At 39.3% G+C, this 17,712-nt stretch overlaps 1 protein-coding gene across 2 annotated transcripts in view; it reads left to right on the top strand.

Moving 5' to 3' along the window:
• The window catches only part of CCDC180 (coiled-coil domain containing 180), a 40,569-nt gene extending 23,156 nt beyond the window's left edge, over window positions 1-17,413 (top strand). The window contains exons 22-38 of one of the 2 annotated variants that reach the window (XM_073314009.1): window positions 1,280-1,426; window positions 1,727-1,871; window positions 2,108-2,224; window positions 2,753-2,851; window positions 4,966-5,052; window positions 5,808-5,998; window positions 6,936-7,006; window positions 8,611-8,788; window positions 9,853-9,927; window positions 10,465-10,531; window positions 11,318-11,459; window positions 11,999-12,159; window positions 13,113-13,250; window positions 13,974-14,085; window positions 15,015-15,120; window positions 15,613-15,751; window positions 17,202-17,413. In XM_073314009.1, the coding sequence (XP_073170110.1) occupies window positions 1,280-1,426; window positions 1,727-1,871; window positions 2,108-2,224; window positions 2,753-2,851; window positions 4,966-5,052; window positions 5,808-5,998; window positions 6,936-7,006; window positions 8,611-8,788; window positions 9,853-9,927; window positions 10,465-10,531; window positions 11,318-11,459; window positions 11,999-12,159; window positions 13,113-13,250; window positions 13,974-14,085; window positions 15,015-15,120; window positions 15,613-15,751; window positions 17,202-17,333 (2,107 nt within the window). In that variant the 3' untranslated portion in view covers window positions 17,334-17,413. Of the gene's footprint in view, window positions 1-1,279; window positions 1,427-1,726; window positions 1,872-2,107; window positions 2,225-2,752; window positions 2,852-4,965; window positions 5,053-5,807; window positions 5,999-6,935; window positions 7,007-8,610; window positions 8,789-9,852; window positions 9,928-10,464; window positions 10,532-11,317; window positions 11,460-11,998; window positions 12,160-13,112; window positions 13,251-13,973; window positions 14,086-15,014; window positions 15,121-15,612; window positions 15,752-17,201 lie in introns of those variants that run through there. The other variant, XM_073314010.1, reaches the window with a different exon arrangement.
• Window positions 17,414-17,712: the final 299 nt, after the last annotated feature.

Below are 17,712 nucleotides of genomic sequence, written 5' to 3'. Positions count from 1 at the left end.
TTTGAAGCATTTATCATACTGTTTGATTGCCAGACAGCTCATTTGACTGAGGTAGGATCATTTGATCTAATTATTGTTCTGTCCACCTTCAGCTGGACAATAACTCAGAGTGGGACAATCTTTACCAGGTTCTTTTGTATAATGTACAGTCACATGACTCTGTGATCTAAAACAGAAAAGCTTCGGCATAGAGGAACAGATACTTGTACACGCTGAGATCAAAAAGCTCATGTATCTGAGACATTTATCATTATCCAGCCTTCGTACAGTATTTATTGCTCTTCTGCTACTTTTAGGCTTCTCACCCATGTTTTACGGCAATTATAATAATGAGGGAACAATGGTGTGAAAAATAAAACTAAATACAAACACACTTTATCATTCCCAGGATACAAGAAGGCATGTCCAATAATGTTTGGGCAAAAATGAAATAACAAATGGAAATGACAATGTGTAAATAAATAAGAGGAAAATTCCATTTACATTCATTTATTTGTGTGCGTGTGTGCCCGTCTGCGTATATGTACTAACTTAGCTCACACAACTATTTCTCACAACAGTGATGGTGTCCAAACTATGGAATAAACATAAAGATTGGACCACGCTGAGTTCTTTTTTTCCATAATATCCTTTGCAAGGGAGACACGTGGAATGCTTTTCTCACTTTAATCTCCATTCCTTTGAGTGATAGTCTTCATTACAAAGAAATCCTTTGGTTAACTCAGTTAGACTCTCTGTTTCCTCTCTCAGTGCACTGTAAAACCTAGAAACCCCAGGTACTGTGAAGTCAGTTACTCCAGGTCTCTTTGGCAGAAGTAGAAGTTAATATCTCAAGACCAACACCTTCTGTGCCATTACTCTTTAATGTGTTACCTCATAAATATGAATAGGAAAAGTAAAGCCTCTTCCGGGTTTATCTCCCTGCTAAGAAACTAAAGTCATTGGTGAATTTTATAATAATTTTAGAATAAAGTAGAAAAAGCTTGTTTCATGTATCCAGATTTTATCCAGGCTACCTATCCTGTATACTAGCAGCAATTGGCAAGTTAGGTTATGATAGCACATGTATGAGATTCCTCTTTCATACCACTGACTGTTTGCTAGTAGTGTGTCTGCTGTATGCTGCCACATCAAAACATTCACAATGGAAGGGAAACAGAAGCGCACTGATTAAACTCTCATTCTTCTGGTACCTCTAAGACACAGCAGCCTTTAAAAAGGAATGTCTAGTCTTCCATAGATTTCCCTGAAAAGGCTGTCTTTTGTTATTTGCTCTTAGGTTGGTTGCTCTAAGCAACTCTCTGCACTCAGAGCTGCTTAATCATGTAGAAGTTATCCAAATATCCCTGCGGAGTTACCGGAACTATTTAGAAGAAGCCTTGGGGAAACTACGAGATTCAAATGTGGACTTTCTTAAAGCTTGCAGGTATAAGGGGGAGGTGCGAGTGTGTTTATTTCTATATCAATCTCTGTTTGCCTGGCTTGTATGGTTTTATTTCTCTCTCTCTCTCTCTCCTTGTGTCCTTACCTAAATTCTGTAATTTATTGTCAAGTCAGCAAAATAAAATTCAAGTTCATCCTTTAAAAAAGTGTATTGCTAATATTATAATAGTGTTTTCATCCCATGAAAAAATATATATAATAGGGATTGTTCAGCTAAGGATTCTTTTGAGGAGGTGGCAGAACCCTAAGACAATTACTTTCCTTTCTCACCTATTGTTTTCAGATTGTTTTCAGAAGGAGGTAACTTTTCTCCAGAAGAGGTGGAGTTCTTCTGTAAGCGTCTGGAGAAAGAAACGGGACGCATTGACTTCATTGAAGGCTTAATCATGATTGATATGGAGAAAATGGAGTCAAACTACTTAGAGCAAGTGGGCAGATCTTCATTCCCTTCTAGTGTTCAAATTCCTGGCTGCTGCTCATGTAACCATTGTAATCCCCTGTGTTCCTAGATTTTGGTTGTGAGACTTTCTTAGATTTAGTTAATATTTGTGTGACATGATAATAATGGAAAATGATTATATAAATGCTAAGTGTTATTATTAAAGGCTAAGAAAGACAGGTTTAAGACTGATTTATCTCCTGATTTTTGGCTTTTGTTTTCAAGGCTACTGAGGTTATCAACAAGTTTGAAACAAAATTCCATAATCTTGCAGTGGACCGTCTCTTCATGGAGAAAATCCAGAGGTTTCTAACAAACCTACAAGTGAAAATCAAATCAGAGGTACAAATACAAATTCCAGAACTTTAGTTTGGTTCAATCTCAATCATTTATATATTTCACTTATTCTATCCAAAGGGGTTTTGGCTGGGTTTGGAGAGACAAATGCACAGATGGGACATAGGTACAATGTTTTTATCTATTATTTAAGGACTGTGTTTTCCTCTGTCATTGCCAGCCTTGAATCTGGGGATTTAGGACCCAATCCTGCTCCTGTTGCAGTCAAGTAGGATCGCACCCTAGGTTTGCAGCACTTCACTCTAACCACCTACAACTAAATAGACCAGCCATCTGGTTGATGCAATATAGGCCATGAAAAAAGAGTTACTGTTGTAAATCACTGAATTTGGCTTCCATTTTGGGTACCAGTGAGTCAATGTTTTTGTTCTTTGAAAATAAATAGTATGCTCTTTCATGAGGATCTCTGTGCTTGCTCTCTCCTGGAGAAATCTTTTGATAGTTCTATAAATGTTTGAGTGTTCATTTATCTCAACTGGGTTTTCATTTCACTAACATCTGCTTCTGTTCTAGGTGGCAAACTCCAATTTCCAGGCACAGACATTAAACTCTTCTTTGGAGAAATTCCTTAAGAAAATAGATGCTTGTGCTCATCCTACTGTGGATAAAGAAGTAAGTTCCAAAGAGACATCATGTAGCTGTATGATGTGCATGTTTGTGTGTGTCTGTTAGTATCCACCATAGTTCATTGTAGTCAAACTGGCATGACATATTGTATTGAACTATAGAGGGAAAAGGAGGATATTGCCAAACCAGCAATAGGAAAAGTGCGCACACATAAATATATAGATTTTTTTTAAAAAAAAAAAGTCAAGAAAAATACCCAAGAATATAAATAAAGCTTTTGAGAAACATGAATTTTGGTAATGAGGCTGCAAAACTGGCAGTGCCAATCAATCCTCTTTAAATTATCAGAAAGTCTTTTTACCTGCTTTTGGAACAGTGAACTATCAGATTCGTGCAGCTGCCTACTGTTTAACAAAGGAAAAATTCGTAATACATAATAAAAAATCAGCTACATCCAGGGTCATGTGGCACAGTAGGTTAATGCATAGGCAATTTACTTGAGGAGCACTGAGTTCAAATTCTAAATTTTGACCTTGTTCATAAGTGGAAAATTAGTTCACCCTGAAATGAGTCTCCATTTGTGCACATCAAAAAAATCACCAAACAAGTTGACGTGGCATTCTTCGCTCAAGAAGCTGTTGTGGAGAGGCTTACTCTAAGGTGTCCAAGGTAACAAAGAGCCAACTCAGCCTGTCACACAAAATTGTTTATAAAAATGAGCAAAACTTGAAGCAAGACTGGAAGAAACAAAAGTTTACTACCACTACTCAAGGACTATGTTAAGATCCTGACTGGTGAACAAAAGAGAATGGAATCGGAAATTAATTAACTAAAATTGATGTGTTGGAAGGTTGTCTTACTTGGTCCTTTTGAGGTCCTTAAAAAGAGACAGGGGAGGGAATCAAGATGCCAGGATGAAGGAAAAGTAGACTGAAAGGAATTAACTTTATCATTATGGTTCACACTCCTATCATCTCTTATGACACGGGGTCCACCATGATACCATTGGGCCTTCGTCAACCTGATCCTGAGAGATGTCCTGGCCAGACTAGGCCAGAAATAGGGATCCACACATCAACACCTGGAATGTGTCATGTGTCTTTTACCTTCCCAACCTTATTTCTTCTCTTTCCTATCGCTCTCTTTTTTGCCTTCTGTTTAATAAGAGTCTGGCTTAACTGACCAAGACTATCTCTATCGCAACAGTGCCATGAGCCCTTGACCAATGAGGCAGCTAAAACCAGTGCCCTAAACAACAAGTTTGCCAGGTTTTGGAGTGGCTGATGAGGCCATGTGTTTCTGTAGCAGTGAGGTTGCAGGTGAAAGTCATCACCAGAGACAGATGCTGCATTTTCTGCCTTTGCTATTCTTTGCTCTCCCCTTCTGTGTGTATTTGTTTTGTGTAGTCTTAAAGGAAGCAGGACTGGATTTCAGCAACAACAACATCAATTCCAGACCATCTTAGCTTGTTTTTTTTCTTTTCCCCAAAAAGGACAGTTATTACCATCTAAAAGGCTGTCAAACAGGAGGTTCTCACTACAAAAACTCTCTACAGCTAAAAAAAGAATAAGGGATATTTTTAAAATGTAAGCTTTTCTTAATACTCTACATTTTAAATGATTTAATTGTTTTTTCTTCCTTTTTCTATATCTTTAATAAAAAGTTATAAAGATTTTTAATGACATTTGTTGCCCTGGGCTAAGCAGGCCGAGGTCTCTGTACTCAAAACCCTCAATCATGTTAAGCTGTTTAGTGTTTTTTCAGTGATAGGGTCAGGTTAACGCCTTTGACTCTCGGGGGTCCATTTATTCCATTGATATTAACACAACAAAGTTCCTTCTCCATGCTTCCTCGCCCTACTATATCACAGCTGATAAGAGTCATGAGAAGTTGCATTGGTAGAGACACTAAAACCACTAGTCCTTCATTTTCCTGACCAGCATATTCACACTCAAAATTATTTTCAAAAAAGAAAAACATCAGCTTCTATAGGCAGTGAATTGATCCCTTGGTTTCCACGAATGCCTAGATACAAGTGATAGAACAGATTAGAAACATCTTCGACAGACAGATGTGATATGTCAACATGTTTGGTACATTCTAAATTTTCTACCATATTGAGCAAAATGCTATCCACATTATCCTTTCCTTTTAACTAGGCTGTGACTTCGGAAGAACTGTATGACTTTGCCAAAACTGTGATGAAAGAACTGAAAAAAAGGAGCAAGTATCTCAATTGCCTACTGGTAACAACAATCATCCCCTTCTGTACTGTAAGATAACAGGAGCCGGAATTGCTATATTTTGTGTAATCTTCGGGTGAATTTTACTATTCAAATGCAAACTATTTTGATTACTCCTGTATTTTAAAAGGTTTTCAGAATGCATATTTTGAATTTTCAGGTAAAGCGTACGTATGCCATTGAATTTCAAATGATCACAAGCTGCCCAAGAGGTGGTGATATAGGGCCCAATCTTGCAAGGTACTGAGTGCCTTCAACCACCAATGAGGCTATCAAGTGTTGAGGGTGCTCAGGACTACTCAGGAGATGCTCAGCACTTTGTAGAAGGTGATCCTTAATGAGAGGTTGTGCTTGTGCATGCATGTGTGTTTGAGTGTGTTTTTAAAGGTTTCTTTAAGGAATTCAGATGCACTTGCTGAAGGCTTTGATGGGATAGCAGATTTTGTATCAGGTGATTAATCTTCCTTATTGGTTGGTACATCTTCTTTATAGAGTGTTTTATTTTGTAAACTAGAAGGCATCATTATTATTAATTATATTTATTTGAAGATTGCTTGTAATAATTATAGTTATACTTAACTCTTAACCTCTCATAGCTGCAGAAAGGGGAAAAATCAATTGGAAATGTTTCTAAGTTATAAAACGTTTTCATCTAGCCTGTGGGGCAGCACAGATGGTAGCCGGCACCTCCATGGAATAGTATAACTAACTTCCTGTTCTCTTTAGTAATATCTAATTTTGTTTTCCTTCACTTCCAGGACCCCATCCCAGCTCAGACAGAGTTTGCATTACGAGGTTCCATTGCAGCTGCAATCCGATCAGAGAGTCTCAAAGAGGAGAGTAGGATGATGGTTATGGAGGCAGATAATGTTCCACTGTTGAATTCAAGCAGAATTGGAAAGTCAGTAATTGATGATGTAGCAGTAAGCGTTATCAAAAATTTACTCCAGTAAGTAAATGCTCTCTGTGCCTAAAGCTGTTAGTCCTTTAACTTACTTAATTTTTTGCTCACTGTCATGTTGTGCACAGGAGGCAGTGTAAGCAATTCAAATACATATTTATTACTTTTGCCCAACAATTTATGTTCCTTTGTGTGTCTTGACAATTTTATTCTTAACTATTGTTTCAACTAATTTGCCCAGTACTGATGTTAGACTTACTGGTCTGTATTTGCCGGGATCACCTCTAGAGCCCTTTTTAAATATTGGCGTTACATTAGCTATCTTCCAGTCATTGGGTATAGAAGCTGATTTAAAGGACAGGTTACAAACCATAGTTAATAGTTCCGAAATTTTGCATTTGAGTTCTTTCAGAACTCTTGGGTGAATGCCATCTGGTCCCGGTGACTTGTTACTGTTAAGTTTATCAATTAATTCCAAAACCTCCTCTAATGGCACTTTAATCTGTGACAATTAATCAGATTTGTCGCCTACAAAGGATGGCTCAGGTTTTACTAGTTCTATTAAATTTCACTAGTTCAACTAAAGTGCTGTAAAAATAGATGTTAACTGGCTACTAGTTTTCTGGCTTCAAGGGCATTGTTTGAATTAAAGGGAGATAAAATGTTACGTAAAGGTAAAAGTATGAGGAAAATGTATAAACGTTAATGAATAATTAGACAGTGGATGGTGTGAAATGGCAAGCTCCAGACCTTTTCAATAGCATGCTTGAGTGTACAATTGTGCTTGCAGAAACTTCTAATTTACAATTATGCTAGCTCATTTGAATTGTTCTCACGCAAATTATTGCAGTTAGACGTGCATTTGTAAATTTAGCCCTAACATTAGGCAGTATCTCAGAGATTAAAGTGCTCTCAGACCATGACAACAATAGAGAACTGGTAGCTGGGTATTTAGAAGCCACATAGCTCTTAATTTTTGTTGCAGAATTCAGCAACCAAAGAAATCTCCAGAACTGCGGCATGAGAGAGATGATCGCTCACAGTCAGTAGCAGGAGGTATGCAAGCAGTCTTTTTACTGCTGAAGTTTTCTTTCTTATGGATTGACAGAAAGAAATATATATTTTAACTGGAAACTCTTAATATGTGACTATATATTTATACCTCTGAGCAGGAATAAAGTACATATCAGCCTACTACAGGCCATGTTTTTTCTTGCTTGCATCATACATGCCAGTTGACTGGGTATGTGTGCACCAGACATCCTTTGGGATATGGCGTGCAGGGAAACATACTGGATAGCCATATCTCCTAGTACTGTCTTGAGAGGTTTGGATGAATCCTGTCCTGCTGCTTATGAGAAGGAAAGAGGCCCCCTACACACTCTTTGTCCCCAACCATATGTGTCAGTATACAGGGGACAAGACTTATCCCTATATCTTTATGTGAGTGCATATATACTCCCATTAGGAGAAGGCAATGATATTCTCTCTCTCTCTTTTTTGTTTTTGTTTTGTTTTAAATGAAGGATTATGTTGGTTTAGGTAAAGTGTTTGTGGCAGCTGTTCATGTAATTCCATTGAGGTTTTGAAAGTGGCAGCTCTCCATATAACTCCCATGGAGGTTAATAGGAGTTTTAGAGCTAAACCCCATGCAGCACTTCGAAAATGTAACCGTGATGGAGATCCAGTAATAGAGTAAGCCCTCTTCCCACATCCTTGCCTTGGTCCTAGACATGATACAATGTGAGCTTTCTCAGGCTGCCTAATCAATAACCTCCCTCTGACATGGAGAGTCCACTCTGGGCTAGCCATACCTGCTCATTTCTGAGCCTCCCTTAAGCAGACACTGCCATTTGTGTCAAACATGTGGTAGTTTTATGAGGACACACATTCACCAGAGGCTGAGTTGAGGCCATCAAACTCAGGTCACTTAGTACTTCAAGTTGGACTTAAATTCTGGTGTGAAAAATGAAAGCGGAGAGCTGTAGCCAGAAAAGAACCCAACTTCTTATGAAAGAAGTATCTAATCAGGCAGGGACAAATTGGTTTGGATGAGATAAAAATATGCTCATATCTTCATCCAAACCTTTCTGAGGTTCAGAAACTGTTTGCTTAACTTCTCTGTATGTTTTCCACTTGCTTTTGTTTCTAATTTAGTTCAGGACCTGAAGTGGAAATACCAAAACACAATGAAGCAGACTGTTCTTTTGTGGCTGGATTTTACCCTTGTCTTAAATGGCACTGCAAGGGAATAAGACCCCTGAGCCCTTTCTTACCTTTGTGAGATATACCTGGATCTTGGGCCTGCATCTGGTGCAGAGGGCAGCTCCTAGTTTCTAGATTCTCTTCCCATGAGCATATACATGGAATGGGGCTGGAGGGAAGCCAGGAGTGGCAGAGGCTCATACCTCTTCCCTACCCAAAGGTGATGCAAGGAGCCCTTCCCTGGGTAACTGCTGGGGCAGCATACCTACATCTTGCATAGAGTAGCACCTAGACTTCTGGGTGCTGAATCCAATTTAGAAACATCTTGATGTTTTCTCTTCACTTGTGTCAATTAATGTGAGGAGTACTCAGCATGGAAGTGAAAACACATGCTGTATAAATGTATAGAAATGACTTCAAATTTGACTTACAGAATTTACTTCTTTCCTTATAAGGGATTTATCAACCCATTTATCAGCCGATTTATCAAGCAACTTATCAGGCTCCCACAGCACAGAGAGGTTCTGTTTCAAATCTGCAGGCTGAAAATCCCCAGAACGCTGTTCTTTATAGCAATTTATCTGTAGGACCCAAGATGTCTACCTCTGTAAGCAAAAAGTTGTCAGTGGGGAGGTAAGGACTATGGAAAGAGAAACTCCAGCATCTTGTGTATGTGGGTTTTTTTTTGTCTACTTCTCTTTCTTGTCTAACACTAGCCTGCTTTCCATCCTCCCACACATTCTCACTACTGTTGGTGTGAGCCTTTTCCCCAGCGGTGCCTACCATCTGGAACAGCTGCGCTGTGTATTTGTGCCTTATCTGCTCGCTCTCATTTTAAATCGCGTCTCAAACCTCACCTCTACCTATTAATTTCTCTCTCCCTCTCCTATTTCAGTTAATACAAAGGGTTTGGGGATGCAGGTTGATGCTAAGTTGTGTGTATGTAATATAAAAACACACAGTAATTTCCAAATATATGGATGTGTGTGTATATTATTGATAGCACAGACAACACAGGTATTCGCAAAAAGAAAAGGAGTACTTGTGGCACCTTAGAGACTAACCAATTTATTTGAGCATAAGCTTTCGTGAGCTACAGCTCACTTCATCGGATGAATGCGATCCGATGAAGTGAGCTGTAGCTCACGAAAGCTTATGCTCAAATAAATTGGTTAGTCTCTAAGGTGCCACAAGTACTCCTTTTCTTTTTGCGAATACAGACTAACACGGCTGTTACTCTGAAACACAGGTATTATAATTTTCAAATGTGGGTGCCTAAACTGGATGTCCTATTTTGGAAACTCAAGTTGGCTCTTAGACACATTAAATGGGCATTTATGTGGCTAGATGCTAATCTGTATGCAGTGTAGTTGTAGTGATATTGATCGCGGGATATTAGAGAGACAAGGTGCGTGAGGTAATACCTTGTAGTGGATCATCTGTTCTAAAGGAAGGTCAGGAAATAGAGGATCTGGAGGGCCCATAGGAAGCAGAATCCTGAGAACGTCTCTATCAGATGATAATTTTCATGTAATATAAATGTGGGGCATGAAAATCTTCCCAGCTTTTTTTTTTTTAATTTGATAACGCTCATATGACCATAGTATCATAAACAACTGGTGAGAGGGGGTGGAGAGAGACTATGTATTAAAAGTCTGAATTCTTTTGAATAAAGTAGAAAATCTTTGCCTTTTCAGCATACAAAAATACTCCAGAACAGGTCGAATTGACAAGAAGTTCCACATCTTTGGAGAGAAGCCTAAAGAATCTGAGTAAGTTTGCTCTGTATTTCGTAAAGTATTGATCCAATACACCATTAAATTGCTATTTTTGAAAAGCTAGATTAGACAATTGTACAGTCTTAATGTGAAGTGTTAATTATAGGTGTGGTTGTTTTATATTATTTGATGCATTGGACAAAAAGGGGTGGGACACAAAAGGAGAAGGGGTGGAAACCTGTCAAAAAGCATAATGTTGGAAGCTATGGAGCTATATTATATATGCTCTTTAGTGTAGAAATTTAGCTGGTTTTGCCTTTTTTGTTATGCTACACCTAATATTTTCTGCATGGGCTTTTGTATGTGCATTTTACTCTTGTCTTTGCTTGCCTTGAAGAGGAGCTGTACCCAGAGGGATGGGGTCATCTTAGGCATTCTTACAGCAACGTACAAATATATGTTATTTACATTGTATTTATGATTATTTTAATATATGTACCTCTCATATTCAATGAGATAAAATGTTTTTAAAAGTCAGAAATATTCCTAGTACCAAGTACTTTTTGGATTGTCATTGTGTTTTGGTTTCAGTCATTTTAAGGGGATTATCACCTGTATTCTCTGGGAGGGTAATGATACCTTGCTGTATCTTGCTGAGGTAAGAAAACTTCATTTTCTGCAGTAAATTTCTACTATTGTGGATTTACTCCGGTAGTAGCTTAGCAATTTGGTTCTACTATATTGCATTGGAGCTCCACAATAATTTGTCTTACTCTATTAGTGCATCCAGTGTATAATAATAATAATAATAATACTTAATACATGCATTGGCTTTTATATCTTAAAGTTCTGTACAAACAATAACTAAACTTTATACCATCCCTGTTTGGCAGAATAGCAGGTGTGGATGAATATACATACCTCTGCCATAGTTATGTGATAGAAAGGCTTCATTACCAACACAACTCAAACCCTGTTAGTTGTAACGGGGTCAGACGGTAGGCGCAGATTAAGACAAAATGGAGGTGAAGAAGTCTTGGTCTCAGTTTTTCACAGATAAGGTATAAATATACCAAAATGCCCTGCTTTTAATGGCCATAACCACACCTCAGTGTCATGAATTCAGAGACTAGAACATCACCTTAATAACAAGATGATTAGGAAAGCTGAGATCAGAGACTGGATGTGATCTAGTTACAAGGGAAAGAGATTTGACAATACGCCTGATATCTGGTAAGGAATCTGCATTCTCAGCAAACATTCCCTCTCTGAGCTCAGGTCAAAGCTGCTGGTAAAGTTCAAGTCGGGGAGGATAAAGGTGGCACAGAATGAAGGGGAGGTTGAAAGCCCTAAAGATCCACTGTACTGATATATTTGCAATGGTTACTCTTAGACTGGACACTTTGTCAAGTCCTTTTCTTTACCACATCTTTACCTTCCAAAGGAGTTTTACCGAAAGGATAAGCATCAAATCACGAGGCCTGAATATCTGCAAGAGACGTTTGACCATTGTGCAGAATTGTTTGGGCAAAAGCTCCTGTCTTATCAGAGCCAGACGGATGATTACCATAATTCCTGCCTAATAGGTAAAATCCTAGGGCTTAATACGTTGTCATATATATCAATTGGAATTGAAAACTGAAATGATCAGAAGTCCAGAGTTTTCTTAAATCAGTCTTGGGCCAATGCCAATGGAAGAAGAAGGAACCAGAGTAGCCTTAGTATAAATGTAAGGTCCTGTTATCATTGAAAAGGCTGGAATCTCCGCTTTCAAATTATGCAGTTTTAAAGCCTAGTTATGTTTCCACTCCAGTCAGTGGCAATGCTCTTATTAACTTCTGTGGGACCAGAATTGGGCTAATTACCTGTAACTGGAGTGCTGTCAGTTACTAAAATTATGTGAGAAAGACCACTGGAAAAATATTTAATTGAAAGACCTGTACAAATGCTTCATGACCTGTGTGTGTCTCCAACCACTGGTCCTGTGAAAAAATTATCCCTGTGAAAGAAAATTCCAGTCACTTTTGGCACTTATACTATACATTAGTTTGATTGGTTTCTGGTTCCGTGACGTCAATGTCTGTATGTGACACAAACCTTCCTCTGGTTGTACCTTTTCCACCAGAGTTCTGGGATCAGTTGAAGTTGTTTGAAGAACATCTCCCTCAGATCTCCCATCTGGTTATCGACAGCCTTCTCAAAGAGCATGAGCAGCAGCTCAGACACTTCACTGATCAGATCCGGCAACTCTTCAAAGAACAGCTGGAAGAATGGGACAATGCAAAGGTATAGTTTATGGGCATGCTGGAATACCCTTCCACATAAGGTATCCACAGTGTGACAGAACATGTTATTGTCATTTACATTAAACTCATTTGCTTGCTTATGCCACTGACTCCTAAACTACCCGCTGATTTAATTTCCTAGTTTCAGTCTCATGTTTTTAACTAGAATAGTTAAACTTGGAGGTAAGTTCAGGCTTTCAAAAGCATGTTAGGATTTTGTTTTGTTTCCAGTATTTTTATTTGCTGTCATATGAATCTCTGTTCTTTGATTAAAAAAAAATCTCTAAGTGCTGTGTGTTAAGTGGAATGGTGATCCTTAGTTGACACTAGTAAGCTTGTGTGCACTATCCCTTTGGGAGCAGAGAATCTGGAAGTTCAGTGAGTATTCAGTGGATCAGGGCTGGGCACTCCAGAGGAATGCTCGGAGTTCTCAGGTGCTATGTGCTTCTCGCTAACCTATACGGAGAGAGCGAAGCCTGCAAAGGCCTGCAGGACAGTGTTAGTGCTGCCAGAGGCTGGTGGAATCAAGGGTCTGACCCACAGTAGCTACAACAAGACTTCCTTGTGCTAAGGGCAGGTGATAGAGAGGTGCCTCACAACACAGGGGACCCTTGAGAAGCATCACAATATCACTGATATCTCAGGGTTCTCTGCTGAAGCCTATCTGCTTCCCTCACCCTCTGTCATCTCTCTGTCCCCACTCTGATCTACCTGGGGATTCTCTCTGTGCAGCTTGTGGCTGTTCTTTATAGGGGAATCAGCTGATCCCTGCTCAGGTGTATCTCCTTAGTAACTAGGGTTGGCTGGCCCCAGGCCTTTAGCCATTAAAGGGCATGCCACCCTGTTACAACCGATACACAAAAGGGTTGTGTTTCTACTTATCCCTCTTTCTCTCTAGGACCTAGTCACACATTCTTTACAAAAAATGCTAGTGATGTATTTGTTTGATTAAAGGCTGAGAACAAGAACAAACTGCGTCCAGCTCTGGGGCACCCGGACAACTTACTCCAGCTGGAGGCTTTGTGCCAGAAGGAGTTAAAAAGACAAAAAGACCAAGCTGATGGGATACTCCTTAACGCCCAGAAACTGCAGGTATGAATGACATACTAGACTGTGGCTTGTTAGAACCTATTTGATTTCTTGCTCAAGGTCAGAGGTTGGAGTTTAGGGTGCATTTTACCTCCCCATTAAAAGTGAACTGGAAAAGATTTTTAGTTTTAGGCAGCCCCATTAAAGACAATATCATATGACTCTTAATTCTGTGCTGTCACCACTAGACCATGCTTTCTTCCTAAGATTGTAGTCAATCTGTTGTTCGCATGGGGTATTTAGTCACAGTGCAAACTGAGGAAAGGGATGAACTTGCATTTGTCTGCTCCCATAATGACAATATTCTGGGTTCTGAAGCTAGTGTTGTAGTGATGGCATGTGAGAATGGAGTAATGGTGACATCTCCTGGTTAGCTATCTTAATTGCAGCAGGTGATGAGTGTTTTCCCTGTGGATGTTTCAGTTTTCTGTTTAATCATTTTGTGCAACTCTTCGGGCAGATTCTGTCTAACTACACAGATCTTCTTGTGCCATTTTATAATTTACATCAATCTGATCAGTGACGTGTTTGCATTCGGAGCATTCCAGAGAGGCCACTCTGTGAGCTTTTCATAAAGTGCTGCTCTGTAGCTGTTGCACAAAAGCAAAGTTGGAGAGTTGTGTAACTCCTCAGAGCTGCTCTGAAAGGAGATGAGATTCTTTGGAGGGAGAACTTTTCCCATCTGCACTCATACTTGAGTCCTAAATGATAACTGTGTCCCCATAGGCCTGTGCTGCTGAGTGTGCCCAGAAATTTGTTTCTGCGCTAGCGAGCCTCACAGAAAAACTGCTTCTGGAGTTGGATGAAAGTATCACCATTGATGATATACAAGTAGCAAGTAAGTCAACTGAATGGAACACTTACCCAGTTCTCCACTTCCTTCTTGATGCTTTCAGTAAAATGTTGTTAAAAGGAGAAATAGAGTTCCTTCTGTAATCTTCTGCACTATTCCTTCTAGAATTGCATATGCCTATTGCTTTTCATAGCTATATTTCATTATACTGAATAACTTGTAATACCAAACGCTGTCATCCATTGCTTTTTTCTATAGTGTTCCTTGTCTAAAGATTTCAAGGGAAGTTTTATGCAATTTAAGTTTTGTAAAAAGTACCCAGAGATTTGGATGGGTGCTATTCTGGTTGCTTTTCAGACTAACTACAAGTACAAATTTAGAGTTTGTGATTTCAGATCAAGTTCTCGAGAGCGACATATTTGCATCTCCCTTCTTCCCTGACTGACACTGTAGGTGAGGTTCTGTGCTGTGCCCCTTGGAGATGCAGCATAGACAGCACAGACGGGAGGAAGTGGTGAGGGTCCAATGATAGTTTGTGCACGCAAATTCAAAGTTGTCATGGAGGCTAATGCAGCCCCCGGATGCTCTAATTACAGCTGCCTCCCAGGGCTGCCTGTTAACTAGTTTGTAGCCCAGAACCTTACCCCTGCCACCCCCTACTCTGGGTCTTGTGATCAAACCAGAATTGGCCCTGAGGATGTTCCAGCACCTCAGTCCCACCACATGGCAGTTCAGGATGCTACTAACAGGGTTCTAGGGCCAATTGGAAAACTATTTCTGTGCTCTGGTGATGGGGTTTAGGAATAGGAGACCCTTGAGTACTGTGAAAGGAAAGAATTTGGATGATCCACTGACTTTTGCAAAGTTACCTCTTGAAAACTGAAAGTATCCAGCTTTGTACAGTTGCTTTGGAGCAATGATATGTAGCTGATCTTGTTTTGCTGTTACTAAGTCTGTCCTTTGCTATGTCCCAGAAATTGAAATGCCAAAAGAGAAGATCTCCACCTTAATCCGTCGTAAACAAGCTGGGCTTTCTTTAGAGATCCATGACATTAAGCCATTAACTGAACGTGGCAGCAGGTATCACTAGTATATATTGAATGCTTCTCTGTACATTCTGTCAAAAATGCTTCTGGGTACTGTCCACACAGTTTTCTACTATACTTGTTGATGTCACTACACTTGTTGAACTTCCTAAGTTCTACCCACAACAGTTACGATGTTGTTTCTCTAGTAACTAATGTACTTCAGAGAGGGGGGAAATGCCTACCTCAGGACAAACCCTACCTGTTTTGATCATGTGACCACATATTAATCAATGGGATTCACACATAACAAAAAACAAAGCATTTTTTTGTTCTAGTTTTTTTTAAATAACTAAATTCCCCACTCCTAGGCTAAGAATATCAAAGACAAGTATTAATCTAAATTCTGCTTTTGTGGAGATTTCTTTCTGGAAAAAAAAATCTGTATTTCCTCTTTAGGTATAACTAGCAGTAGAATCGTTCTACTCCCTTACTCCTCCTCCTCCACCAAAAAGTTTTTAAAAAATTTCTTGTTTGTGGTTTTAAGGACTTGGCCAGGAATACCCAAGACCACGCTCACAGACGGTCCAGACCATATTCTCTGCAGAGAAACTGCCTCTGTAACAACAGCCAAAACTACTCTGGGTCATGTTTCAGCAAAAGAAGCAAGAGATGCAGCCTATGTGGTTTGTGCAGGGGAGAGGTGTAATTTCAAGGGGCTATAAGAGAAGAAAATGTATCTGCTCATAAAACCAAGGCACACTGCGAGTCTTTTCAAAGATTATAGTCAGAATCAATGTGACTAGAAATCCCCTCTCATTTCCATTTCTTTATGATGGTGACAAAAGTAGAAAGTGCTTGAGTGATTTCTGCTGAGAGCCTTTTCCATCAGGCCCTTCCCCACTTTTCAATAGGACAAAACAATGAGTGTTGCCAGAACAAATGATCACTATTGTATGTAAAGTTGATGATGATGTAGAGTTGCAGTTTGGAGAGTAACAGTGTTGTCAGGATTTCCCCCTCGTGCTGTTTCAATACAGCACTCATTTCTCTTCCCAAAGTCTGCAATTTCAGTCTTGGATCACAAGGCTAGTTCTCCCTTGGAGTGGAATGGGTAGTAAGAGCCATTCCCATTTCCATCCTAAATCCTGAGTCATCTCAGATTTCTCTGCCACTAGCAGGGTCACTCTCTCGTCACTTTGGTCATTAGGAAAAATGAACAGATTCCATTCCAGACTCCTTCAAAGCCCTCCAACTCACATTGCGAATAGCTCAAAGAACAGCAAAATCAGCAGCTGGGGAGAGGTGCTTTGTTAAGTCCTCATGGGAATAAAAGATCAATGCTGCTGGGCCAGTTCTGGAAGTGACTTTATTTCAACAATCATTTTGTATGGACAGTAAAAAATATATATATTATGGCAGAGGTAGCAAGACCATAAAACCGTGTCAGTTTTATATGTGTAGTAATGATGATGAAGCACTTGCCTCAAAACACTCCTGTGAAGTAGGAGTGGTGTATGCGTAGATGTATGTAAGTAATATTAATCAATGGTATATATCATATAGTACATACATGCTGCACAATAAAATATATTTTGGTAAGGCAAAATGAAACAATGTAGGTTCAAGAAAACCATTTTCATTTTTAGAATAAGAAATCATTTGTTTGGTCTGGAGGTTTTAATGATGGTAAAAGGTTCACAACTTCCCCATCCTGTCTAGGTGATGTACCTCAGAGCAGCTTCATCACACAGTTTAGCTCGTCTCTTTGCCTTACTGAGTTGTAGGACAAAAGTAGATTTGAGACTTAAAGCCCTTCCCCCTTCTAGAACAGGTAGATCTTTAGTCACATGAACTCACTGAGGTGAGATAGAGAATCTTACATTTTAACCCAATGTATACTTAAAAGCAAAACTTAAATATTTATTTTGTTTATTTCAGTACCCATTAAATAAAGGAAAGGAAAGAAGGCAATGAATAATTAAATACCTGTGTAGCACTATTGTCAAATATGGAAAACAAGTGGCCAGTACACAATCATTTGACACAGCAGAGCAGGGCATGGAGTTAGAAACTAAAAGAAATGGCAGGTATATCTGATCTTAACCAGTTTCTTCTTTTTGGTTATTTGTTCAGAAATATAAGCATAAGCTGGAAGAGGAGTTTGCCAAGATTAAGGAGGAAAACACAGCCCAGCTAATGAAGGCTCAGCGCTGGGAGGGTTGGTGGAAACAATCTGTTCAGAAGATAAAGCAGCTGTATGCTTGAACCTCTTGTTACATGTAAATCTGTGTTGATAATATATCAGTATCTTTGTTCTACAAATAAAACTTTATACTTTACTTTATTAGAGGAAAAAGTATGAACATCCTGCAACTTTCCTAGAATAATTGGTGAGTGTCTGTAACTGGTCCATGGACAGTCCGTCTTTGCTGACTGGTCTGTGTCCAAAGCTGATTCTGTCATGAGAATAATTAGTTGTGCTTGTGTCTCTTTATAACAGCCACTAACTGATGGAGGTTAGGAAGAAATTTCTCCTCTAGACTAGTTATTTTATAATTGTCCACTGTTGGATTACTTGAACCTTACAGGATGCTGCATTAGCTGCACCACAGCTCTGATCCAATCTGGCAATTCCTGTAACTAA

This window comes from Lepidochelys kempii, chromosome 16, assembly GCF_965140265.1.
Source record: "Lepidochelys kempii isolate rLepKem1 chromosome 16, rLepKem1.hap2, whole genome shotgun sequence".
In the NCBI taxonomy this organism is placed as follows: Eukaryota; Metazoa; Chordata; order Testudines; family Cheloniidae; genus Lepidochelys; species Lepidochelys kempii.
Note: the sequence above shows the minus strand (reverse complement) of the source record. Positions and strands in the feature narration are given on the sequence as shown.